A 12,223-nucleotide genomic window follows, 5' to 3' on the forward strand; every position below is an offset into this window, starting at 1 on the left:
ACCTGACACCCCTTCTTTGAAAGGACCCCCCTCCTCAAATATGGTGTCTATTGTAAAACCGTTGGCTGGCGCAGTGAAGGTCAGATTCATCTACAGCCCTGCCAAATTTCATGTTGATTGATGCAGCCGTTTTTGTGCTACGGTTGACTAAAAATCACTGAGGAAAAAAAACAGTATGAAAACAATACGAGTCCTGCTTACGCTTCGCATGCGGGGGTCATAATAAATTATGCTGGCTCAGATAGAGGAGGTAGGAAGCGATGTTGCAGCTTCAACAGCTGTTGTTCTGTGCTGTTTTCCCAATCTCCAGTCCTGGGGTCAGATTTATAAAGCTTGCATACGCACAAAACAAGCCCAGAAACTTGCGTACACCACTTTTCACGCCAAGGATGTGATTTAAAAAACTCAGACTTAGCATGAAAATGTGCGGCCCCTCACTTTTTATTTGACCCATGTGTATGCTCATTTTGGAGACAGGAAGCTGCGACACAGATGGTGAAATGAGGAACTATAGCCACACTGTGTATCACAGATATTTCATTTCATTTCATAATCAGACTTAGATTTTAGATCGACTTTAGCCTTCTGAACAGTATTATTTATAATTCTGCTGCAGAGCCACAAGGACATTTAAAATAAAAAACTTAAATCTTAAATAAAAGTTCACACATCTTCATTCATCTCCCTCCTCCTCACGACCCTGACCCACAGACCCCTCCACAAGAGACATTTCAACAGCACGACAGCAAAAAGCTTGGTTAAAGTCACGCTTTGGGTGCGAGCGCCCTCGCCAGTGTGGATGTGTTATAAAAGCTTCACTTTTTAAAGTCCGTATTTCTCACACACGCGGGGGTGGGGGATGGGTGTGTGTGTTTTTTTTTTTGTTTTTTTTTTGCGGGTGCGGGCTTGTGAGGAGATGATCAGCGGCAGGTAACAGAGCAGGCAGGAGTGGGAGGACGGGGGAGAAGAGTGGTGAACTTATATCTAACTTTACATGACTTATTTAATTTTATTTATTGTTTTTATCATCCTGCACGATAAAATAAATTTGAAGCTGAGATTTAGAAAAAATCGTTAGCTTACTCTAAACGTCTGTAAACCTGCAAAATGAGAGAAAATCTGTTTAAATTACAATCTGTTCACGTGAGCAGCTGTCAGCACCTGTCCTCCCGACGCACGACAGCGCGTATCTGAGCCAATCGCTTTTTTTGACATTGACCAGCTGACTGATTTAAATACACCTTAACATTCATGAACATTCATTGACTGTTTATGGTTGAGTGTGGGCATGTAGAGGGCAGAACCTGAGGCGGGACCTTGTGCACAAACTCTGAGGTGTGGCTGTGATCTATAAAGGAAAGGTGCAGGAACATGCGTACGCACGGTTTTATAAATCTGATTTTTTTTTYTTGGCGTACGCCATTTTCACCTTTTGGCCGTACGTTCACTTTTAGTATGGTTTCTTTTAAAAATGAGGCCCCAGATCAGTTTKTAACCTTTTTTTTAACATATGTATATTTTATAAACTTCTGTAAGCTTTGTATGCAGGTGTTGGGTGGGTGGTATAATTGTTTTAGTTTAAATGGTCTCCAAACAGTATCATCATTTATCACGATAATTTTCTTGACCATTTATCATCCAGCAAAATTTGTTATTGTGACAGACCTATTGGTAGTTTGAGGCTCACATAGTTGACTAAAAATAAGTTACTAAAACTCACCAAAATGTGGCACTGCACGTAGCTCTGCAGGACACGAGCTAGATCGAGAACTGTTGATTTTAAATTCTGCAGGACCTGAAAGCAGAGATGAGAGGCTTCAGATTTACTAAAAGTTGATTCATAAACTGCTTAAGATGAATTTTGTGACAAGATGAAAAAGAAATCCTGCTAAAAACTATAAGAAGTTGGAATATTTTCAACAAATATACTGTATTTCTTACTGGGTTTCTGGGATAGGCCAGCTGAGCCTCTCTCAGCATTCCCTTGGCGATGGCGAGGCTCTCCTCTAAGAGAGAGCGGACACCTTGACTGGTTCCCTTCAGCAGACAAGTCATCACTGATGGCTGAAAAGACAGAGCTAGATAAGATATTTCGGTTGAGAGAGCACAGTATACAAACTAGTGCTGGGTTATTGGCACAAATATACTCGTCACATCCCTTTTTCAAAAGCTGAACCTACCAGAATTTGCTGCAGGGGCTTGAGCGCAGAGCTTTAACAGAAATAGTAGGCGAAGTAAGTGTAAGGGTTACCTTGCCCGTGGGCTGAGAGCTAAGCTCCATGATGTTCAGAGGCATGCCGGTCACCACTGCCAGGTGACCAAGTTCAAGCAAAGCAGCAGTCAGGCACTGACTGCTCTTCCTTCGTGCTTCTACCACCATTGATGTGATCTCGGATTCGCAACCCTGGATCAGGAAAAAAAAAGAAAAAGAATATATTTTTTACATCAAGTCAGCATAAACAAACAGGTAGAATTGAAATCGATTTATTAGTGAATCAATGCAAACCAACACAAGAGTCTGCAGCATCCGAAGGCTTAGTAAATAAATTAAAATGGTGGAAAACATTAAAAATCAAGATTGAGAGGTGAAAATTGCCTGTTTAGGTGCGGAGGACTTGGAAGGAATTTAGATTTTCTTTCCATATATTCATGTTCTTCGAGGGGCTCAAGGTTGAGAATTCCCTCAGCTTCACAGACAGGCCGCAAACAGCTCAGAGCTAAGACCTGTCAATCAACTCTGCATTTTGATGAGCCGGCCCATCTCCAAACTACGCCTAATTGTAACCATTTTGTCTGCTTAGATTTTGCACTCTTTCCTGCTTCTAAATAAACAGAAATTGCCAAGAAACTCCAGTGTCAAGTCACTGCAGGGCTTTTATTTTCTGGTGATTTGTGTGTGTGTGTGTTTGTGTGTTTACCTGAATAAGTATTTGGAAGAATCCTCCAATCTTCTTAACTTGGCTCTTGAGTTCTTCAGCAGTGGTGTAGAGCAAACCAGAAGAGGGTTTGACATTGGCCAACCAGTGCATGGTAACAAACACTGCGCTCTCTATGGCTGCTGTGGCCTTGACCAACTCTGTTTGAGCTACAGACTTGCATACAAACACTGCAGAAGAAAAGAAAACAGTGTTGTGTTAAAGAGTAAGGTAAATGTAATAAAAGAAAATGCTATCCTACTGTTAGCCTCGTCAATTAAAACTCACCGTTGTCCTGACTCTCATCGTCCAGGCCGTCGTACAGGTCAGATATGGTTTGAACAGCCTTTTGCACCCGACACAGATCAGAGGTCAGCCTATCTGCCAAGCTCTCTTCGGTCCCACCGCAGCCACGCAAACGACCCACTGATTGACCAATTAGCTCCTTGCAGATGCCAGGTATGGCGGGGTTTGAGGTGCCGGAATGGGTGGTGGGAGCTTTGACCACGCCCATCAACCCTAGAGTGAGTCGGTGTGGAAATGTTTCACTTGATTATGTGGCAAAAATACACTAAAAAAAGCCATTTGTCCAAACTTCCTTACCAGCAGTCTGTGACGAAGTGCTGAGGCTCTGAATTGGATGGACACGAATCTCATAAAGACGCCCAGAGATTCTCTTACTCTTCAGAAGACTCCTACTCCTGAAGTCCAACCAATCAGAAACTTTAAAATCATGTTCATAGGCTTCTTAAATATAAAATGCTCTTAGATTTTCAGTGTAAATGGAGCTCAAGTTGAACAGGGCCCATATTTATCAAACTTCTTAGGGTGGATTTTTAGACTTAAGTCTGAGAGTAGGAGCAAATCTAAGAAATTTTCAGCACTTAAGTGCCAGTTATCAAAATTCTTAAGTCTAAGAATCACTCTTACTCTCCCGAAAAGTTATGAATGCTCCAGAGGACTCTTAAGTGGTTAAGAGTTGTCACTAGGGGTCTGAGATGGACTGAGAGGACAGAGATCACACAGAAAACACAGCTGACCTCCTCCCCACCTGAGTGTATTCTCAGTTATAAGATGTGGAAAACAGGTTTAATCAAAAAGAAAAAAAAAGTTTTAATTTTTTTTAATTAAAACTGCRCATAATGTTGGACTAAAAGGCAGATATTTGTGTGTGGCTTTTGGATAAAATATTAAATATACTCAGCTGGTGAGTGCATGTTGCGACTCCCCCAAGAAATAAAAATTATGGTGGGATTGAACTTTCATTTATTATATTATCACACAATACAATGAAGGAGCAGGGTCCTCTCGGACCAAGCTGTTAATGACGGAGCAGGGTTGTGTGCGTGCATGATGTGTGTGTGAAGCCGGTGTTGTCTGACAGTGGAAAAGAGGAGGAGGGTCAGGCTCTGAGACAAAAAAACTTTAAAGCTGCTGAGTTTTGATTATAAAAACTGTTCTCATGATACAAATGAGGACTTTTTATGTAATTTACAGACAATCAGAACAAGGTGACAACATTAGTGTGTTGAAAGTGAACTTATCTTAGCATTTTCACAGTCTTATCTTGACATTTCTCCGACAATATTCTTGAACATGAAATCCGAGGCAGTGATTGGTCCATGCCAGGGTTTTTTTTTTCTAACGACGTCATCCAGAATTAGCTTTGCGGCACAGCCAGGTGTCGCAAATCAGCTCTAAGACTGACACTTAAGAATTACTCCTACACTTCACTTAAAGTGAGACTGAGAYGCTTGATAACTGACTTTTACTCTCAGCTTTTAACTAAGAATTTTTTTACACTTAAGTCCACTCTTAGCGGTATTCTTAAGAGTAATTCTAAGAAGTCTTATAAATACGGGCCCAATTCTTTATTTTCTCCCTTTCTCTGTATGGCAAGTTCTTTTTCTTTTTAGCTCTGAATAGAGTCCATCTGCAATAATTTATACACCTCCGTTGCTGTAATGGGAGCGCTGACAGTCACAAAGTGCATTTACTCTGTTTAAATCTTCAACAGGCTTTAGTGAGGGTAATTTGATTTTAAGTGTTTTAGTTTACATTAGACAGTAAAAAGAGAGAAGCAGATAGTTTAACAGAAGCAAACCAAGAGGTGAGTAGACAGCAATGACTTTAGCCAAGAGGTACATCCAGTACAGTATGTAGGGTTTTAATGAAATCAGAGAGAAAAGTGTGACAAGCCCACAGACTCTGTGCCATGTTTTGATTGGCTGGGYCTGGTGGTGATTTGGGCAACAGCAGGAGCTCTTACCAAAAACAACAATGGTGTGAGAGGAAAAAGTTAAGGATTATGCATTTACAACAGGTGTGTGCGTGCGTGCGTGTGTACGTTTCATTTATGAGCTGTGAACTTCATTCCTTTTCCAAAYGTCCTGCCTTGCCTTTTGTGGACACCAAATGAATAAACAAGGTGGAAAATATTCACTGGGCAGCAATTCCATGAAAGAAAAGCGGATTGGCTCCAAGGCGCAGATATGTGCCAGGTTGTAAATTGCACTGTGGGAAACTGGGAGGAACTTGTGAAAATAACCAACTTCTTCAAAGCTGTATCTTTTCCATTTACATACCAATTTCATTTTCCAAACACGTCTTTTTGTTAACACATTGTGCAAACTAAAAGTGGGCTTTGACAGAAACACTGTTCGGATGGTAACATGGCTATTTTAAGACAGACTGTCCTAATGGACAATTATCCGTCCAACCATTTAACTGAACAGCAACACCAACTGATTCCTGAAAGTTTTGAAAAGCTGTAAATTAAAAGATGCTAAAATGGGGGCTGCAGGATAGGAAGAGGAGCTCGATAATTACCTTCGGCGAGAAAAGGAGGRGGTGGAAGCAGAGGAGGCTGATATATCTTGCTCCCACTCATCATCAGGGTCATAAAACACATCGTCATCTTTAGAGGTGGAATCCCCCTGCGGAGAGTAAAGCACTGCTGACAGACCCAGTCGCACTTACTCAACTTAATGMGAAAAGTGAGGCAGCGTTCCTCTGTCAGGCGTAAAACAAGCTATTCAGGATTGTAAATAAGGTCAAAACGGCAGGGAAATTGGCAATTAAGTGGAGGTGATGTCAGTTTGTGAACATGCAGAATGAGGAAGGAGCTGTCTGCATGTGTTTTACTCAACAAACATGTTTTATCATATTAGAACACAGGAAAAATCAAAGCTTTGCACAGCTTTTTATACATTTTTTAAGCTATGATAGGAGATTATAAGATATAACACTGATATTTTTTAAAACATAAGCATCGTCGGATTACGATGTGTATTCTTATTCTTAAGAGATAGAGTCCAATAAAGCCAAACAAACCTAAATACAACATTTCTGACAGCTAAAACACTTCATTGCATGGATTATTTACACTGCCTGGCCAAAAAAAAGGTCACACTAATATTTCGTTGGACCACCTTTAGCTTTGATTACATTTGCTGTGACATTGTTTCGATAAGCTTCTGCARTGTCACAAGATGTATTTCCATCAAGTGTTGCATTAATTTTTTTACCAAGATCTTGCATTGATGATGATAGAGTCTGACCAGTGAACAAAGCCTTCTCCAGCACATCCCAAAGATTCTCAGTGGACTCTGTGGAGCCAATCCATGTGTCAAGATGATGTCTCATGCTCCCTGAACCACTCTCACAACTCCAGCCTCATGAATCCTGACATTGTCATTTTGGAATATGYCCATCCCATCAGGGAGGAAAAAAATCAATTGATGGAATAATCTGGTCATTCAGTATATTCAGGTAGTCAGCTGACCTCATTCTTTGAGCTGAACCTAGGCCTGATCAACTGCAGTAACCCTAGATCATGGCATTTAATTAAATCCAGGAGGAGACTTTTTTTTTTGGCCAGGCAGTGTATGTCTGACTTTACATCTCAGCTGCTAATCCAAACAAAAACATGTTGTCATCAAAACTCTAGAAATCTAAATGGATTAAAGCCAAACCTGTTCGAGCTCCCTCATGGCCACCATGTTGTTCTGGAACTTGTCCAGGTTCCAGAACGTGGTGATTCCTAGCTTTGTGTTTTGAACTCGCACCTGCCGATCAGCACAATCAGGGTTCTCACCGATTGAGTTTTCATGTCTGAAACAGAGGAAAAGTACATGAAAGTTGGCTAATCTCTCTAAACATATACAGTACATTTGCTAAGGGGAAAAAAAGCCCAGATAGTGATAGGTTTTGATGAAAACATGAATCCACTATGTAAATAATTCATAAAATCCACATAAAACTTCAGCAGATTTGTTGAATTTGGAAGCTGTTTCACAAACAATAATCACATGGAAACCATTTGTCTATCTCACCTGCTGAAGATTGTGTGTTTCTTCAGTTTAACACTGATTTTATTGGCCTCTTCAATCATCAGTGACAGCTTCATGGCATCCCACTGAGGAGAGGCTGAAACATAGAATTAAAACATTATAGCAATATGCATTAGGAGCATTTGACTGTACATTACTTTAGTAATTTCCTCTTTTAAGGGGGAGGGGGGGTGTCTAAACACCTTGAAATCAGCCTCTGTCTTTTTAAGAAACTCCTACCGTTTCTGACACTCCCACTTCAGCACGTCTTCACAACAATGCTTCAGGGGAGGGGTGCTCTGTGGGGCGGAGCTCGGCTGGGGACTGAGCTTCAGGGAGGTGCATGTTACAAATAGAGGGTGCCTTGTATAAATAGGTGGTGCTTTGAACCAGCAGGCATTTAAGCAGCTTCACATGGTTACCACAAGAGATACAAAGATTTCTCAAACATGCACAAATGAGTCAAAACAACGCTATGGGTGTGTGCTTGATGAGGGGAATAACATTTTAACATGATATAAAGCTAAGTCAGTTTTGCATAATGAATGTACTGCTAATTTTACCAGTTGTGGTTATTGATTCAAGAAATTAATGTCCTTCCCACTAATTATTATGCTAAAATAGAAGTTGATACCTCGCTTATTTTTCAAGGTATCCAGCTCACAAGAAGAATTGAATGAACTAACAGATGAAGGGTATTTCCAACCTCCTTTATTTCCAACAGCAAGGTACATTAAAAAAAACTGAGTCAGATTACAACTAAAAATCTGTATATTCAGCCTTGCATACAAATGAAGACATGTTGTAACACGAGGCGTAGGCAGCTTAGGAACTTAAAGAAACCCTCACCATTTAGGAGCGTTTTGTTCTCCCTTAAAGCCCTTTTTTTCTGCATCTCCTCCAGCTCCACGGCGATCTTCCTTTTTTCTGCCTCGAGGGCCTCAACAATCTTTGCTTGGCAAACTCGATGTTCCTCCATAGCCTACGTTGAGTCATAGCAACATAAACAATTTTAAAAACCCACCAGGCCGCAACATTTAGCGATAATCCTAGCTATTACATGTCTTCTCATGGGAATCCTTGGTTAAACACAAAACCAGGAGTCAGCATATGTAGTTCACTAAAGTTTGGGTTTTATAAACAGAAATCACCAGACTGTTACATGGTGCCATTAGTGACAAAAGAAGGGAGCAAGCTGATGGAAAGATTAGCTACAATTTTCAGAATAGATCCCAGAATGTATACAGATGTCAAACAATCCAGAGTAAAATAACCCAACAAATTTATTCTTTTTTTATTGTCTTGCTGTATTATTCTAATCCAAACAAATTACTCACAAAAAACATTATGTAGCTTTACCATTGCAATAATTATAACTTTGAATTTCCTAATAAAAGCTATATTTTTAATTATACTACCTGTGCATGAACATGGTCAATTACTTTATCGTCAGAACTAAAACAAGTGTGTCTAATATTTTACAAAGGCAGAGTACAGTCTTACTACATTAATATTCTGGGTCCTGACCTGTGTTTCCATGTGTAGACGGAGGCGTGTCTTATGGGTGTCCACCTCCTTCTGCAGTTCCAGCTTGGCCAGTTTGAGCTCCTCCATCTGGTTGGCCACCCTCTGCTGGACTAATTCCTGCTGATGCTTCCGCTCGCTTTCCTCAGTCTGAAAAGAATTACACGTTTATACCAGAACTGATGGCAGACATGAAAATGTGCAGGAGTGAGGATATCCAGAAGTCCACGTCATTTGATGGTCCTGTAATCAGCCAATTAAGTATACATAGATTTAATAAAACGTAATAAAACTCAACTAAAGTGCCTTTTTTCCCCCTTAATCTAAAGTCTGGTAGTATACTGACCTCTACTGGCCGCAACTTAAGTAAATTACCCACAGAACTAAACACCAGGTCAGGCATTAAGAAAATTAAAATGTAAAATATAAATATGGATTTTTTTTTTCTAAAAAAAAAAAAAAACAAATAGGTTCAACTGTACCAATTCCTTCTCCAGGGCTCGAATCCTGTTTTCATAAAGAACTTTCTGGTCAGAAAGCTCTTTCTGAGCCACTTCTTTTGCCATTTGAATTCCCTGCATCATTTCCTCTTGTGCCTTTAAGTGGGCTTCCTCGATTTCAGCCTCGAGTCTGAGAAGCACAGTAAAAATTGTTTCGAATTTATTTATTAAAATCAAGAACATTCAAACCAAATTTTCAAATAAAAAGGACTGCGAGTCCTGGCGGTGTGATATTAGCATTAATCCTCGCTTAAAATACTTACTTTGCTCTTTGAGCGGCCAGTAGCTCATTTTTGGCAAACTCAAAATCTTTCTGCCCCTCGCCTGCACTTGTCCAGCACGACACGCGCTTTCCAGACTGCACCTCGGCCGGATGATTGAAACGGAAGTAGTGATCCCCGCCGAGGATCACCCTGTCCCCCTGGACGCCACGCAAACAGTCAGAGAAGACGTGAAACTGATTTATGAATACGTTTGAGCGGACGGCGTCGTGTCGTACATGATAACCAACATCAGTTAAACAATAAAAAGCAACTAAAGCTTCGAATTACTCACATGATGTAAGACAGTGGATTCAGAGATGAGGTTCCCATTCACAAATGTCTTGGCATTGTCCATGGGAGTGATGCTGACAGTATTGTGGATGTTGGATATGACACTTTAAAAGAAGGGAAATAGCATCATTTTTAATATAATCTTTATTCAGCTAAAGGTAGTTTTCACAGCCAGCTGGGGTTTTATTCTCACCAGTGCTGGTCGGCGATGAGAGCTCCTGTGAGCTGGATGTCGTAACTGGAGCCCGCTTTGAGCTTGCCCACTGTGGTCCTGCCCTCTTTGATCATGTAGAGAAGCATCTCGGACAGCTGGGGGTCCTCGTTCAGGTTCACCAAGTTGGGAAGACGGTTGTCCACTTTGAACGTCACACCTGCTTTCTGATTAGACAGAAAGAGAGAAATCTTTAGGGGTTTCCTCTCTTGTTTCTATATTGCAACGCAGTTTTAAGTTCAGAGTCAAAAACATAAATAAATCAACACAGTTGTGTAAAAATGAATAAAAAAGCAGGGTGAAAAATACCTGCAGCTCTTTGGTCTCTTCACGTTTACGGATTTCTGCTTGCTCAAGTTTTTCTCTCCATGCCCTGTCAAAAAAAGTTATATGATTTCCTTTTCAGTTTATTTTTTTTATTATTTTTTTCATTTAGTATTGTTAAGTAAATTTGAATACATTCTGAGGATAAAAGGGGCAGACATAAAAAGATTTAATCTTCTTCTGGTACCTTTCATTTTATTTTAATTTGTGTTTTTTCTTGGTTTTCTATTGTATATAGTTATTTTTTTAATGAAATGAATAAATTTTTGAATTGAACTGAAATTTTCAGATGCATTTTAACCAGATCCATTAAAGTGCCTGTGACATCCATTTTTTCTAATAAATATGAATGCATTTTTGGTACGATAACATTGATAGTATATTGCAAAAGAAATGTCACGCCTCTGAAATGAACAGTTGTTGAGATATTTGAACGTAAAGTAACAGGAAGTGATGTCAAAGGGGAACGTCGGCATGTAAACAGAGCGTTGTTACAACAGCTGGCAATACAGACCGTAGAGAAGAATCTGATGTTTCTTTAGATTATTTTGAGTCTCTATCAAAGAGAGACGAAGATGAGTTAAAGTTTCAATAAGTTTGTTTTAATAAACAAAGACCAGGGAGTTTGTTTTATTAAAGAGTTCTCCTTTGATGTCACTTCCTGTTTCATTTTGGCTGAACTATTAAAGTTGAAAAGGAAATAGGCCAGTTATGGGACAAAATGGGTAAAATCATGTGTTTTATGCCAACTTTCTTAAATATAAAGATGTTTTATTTGACTTTTTGTATTTGAAGGATATGCATGGCACAGCCACTTTAAAGTCTGACTAACCCAGACGTTACTTACACAAACAGCCAAATGTTTATGTCAGGATTAAGGAAGGTAAACAAAAATGAGTAGTGTTTGAATTTTCTCTGTGATGCTAACCGGTTGGCTTCAAGCATCTCTCTCTCTTGCTGAAAGAGTTTATTCTTCAGGGTGCTGATCTCCTGCTGGAACATTCGCACTCTGTCCGGCTCGACGCCCAGCGAGCTCATCTGGGCCGCTCGCAGTTTCTCCACCTCTGCCTTCAGCTCTGAAGGGAACAGAAAAATGTATGGCCGGATCACTTCAAAAGACAACCTCAGCTGTGAGGCTTTAGGCAAACGTCGATGTGAAAATGCAGAAAGTGACACTAAAAGGTCACGGTAAATATTCAGATTTTCTCCACGGCTGAAGGTGATTTACAGCAGGACATCGGAAGTCTCGCGCTGACCGGCGACGTCAGATGAAATCTACAGCAAGAGCTCCCCTTAGTGCTAAAAATGTCAAACAGCACCGAGAGGGGTTTATGAAAAATAATACTTGCATGACAGTTAGCCGCTATGTGCAACTGACAGTGCATAAATATGGGCAGGAAGCAAGGTTAGGGCCACACTTTCAATTCATCTGCAAAGTGCAGGAGGTGGTGATGGATAAGTCTGATGGGGGGTGTGGCAGGAGGTAGAAGGACAAGAAAAGTAAGCTACGAATAAAACAACTTTCCAATGTAGAGAACAGAAATAAGAGTTTTTAAAGGGATCCCCGATTAGTTGTAACATTAGACTTTATTTGATAAACATATATTTAACTCTAAAATAAAGACGGTAAAAATTCTGTAGGCGGTTTAGTTTTGTAATTTTTTTAAAATGTATTTTAACACGGACAGAGCCATTTTATTTACACACAAAGCATTCTGGGTAAATGATGACGTGGATAGGTCCTCGGTGTGAGTGAGCTATATCCACCCTGAAGGTTAATCTTGGACAATATCTGATGATTGGTTCTTTTAAATGAAACCAGAAAGTGTTGACAGAGAGGAGAAGGATGTAGAAACTACTCAGC

At 40.1% G+C, this 12,223-nt stretch overlaps 1 protein-coding gene across 2 annotated transcripts in view; it reads right to left on the reverse strand.

Moving 5' to 3' along the window:
- The window catches only part of kif14 (kinesin family member 14), a 22,065-nt gene that overhangs the window by 4,509 nt on the left and 5,333 nt on the right, over positions 1-12,223 (reverse strand). For both annotated transcript variants that reach the window (XM_014010759.1, XM_014010758.1), the window contains exons 11-27: positions 11,288-11,435; positions 10,345-10,408; positions 10,018-10,202; positions 9,826-9,928; positions 9,534-9,691; positions 9,253-9,400; positions 8,774-8,920; positions 8,096-8,228; positions 7,250-7,343; positions 6,890-7,028; positions 5,745-5,851; positions 3,519-3,616; positions 3,204-3,434; positions 2,919-3,106; positions 2,252-2,404; positions 1,942-2,064; positions 1,721-1,795 (exon numbers count right to left, since the gene is read on the reverse strand). In XM_014010759.1, the coding sequence (XP_013866213.1) occupies positions 1,721-1,795; positions 1,942-2,064; positions 2,252-2,404; positions 2,919-3,106; positions 3,204-3,434; positions 3,519-3,616; positions 5,745-5,851; positions 6,890-7,028; positions 7,250-7,343; positions 8,096-8,228; positions 8,774-8,920; positions 9,253-9,400; positions 9,534-9,691; positions 9,826-9,928; positions 10,018-10,202; positions 10,345-10,408; positions 11,288-11,435 (2,294 nt within the window). The remainder of the gene's footprint in view (positions 1-1,720; positions 1,796-1,941; positions 2,065-2,251; positions 2,405-2,918; positions 3,107-3,203; positions 3,435-3,518; positions 3,617-5,744; positions 5,852-6,889; positions 7,029-7,249; positions 7,344-8,095; positions 8,229-8,773; positions 8,921-9,252; positions 9,401-9,533; positions 9,692-9,825; positions 9,929-10,017; positions 10,203-10,344; positions 10,409-11,287; positions 11,436-12,223) is intronic.

Source organism: Austrofundulus limnaeus, unplaced genomic scaffold (genome assembly GCF_001266775.1).
Source record: "Austrofundulus limnaeus strain Quisiro unplaced genomic scaffold, Austrofundulus_limnaeus-1.0 Scaffold73, whole genome shotgun sequence".
NCBI lineage: Eukaryota > Metazoa > Chordata > Actinopteri > Cyprinodontiformes > Rivulidae > Austrofundulus > Austrofundulus limnaeus.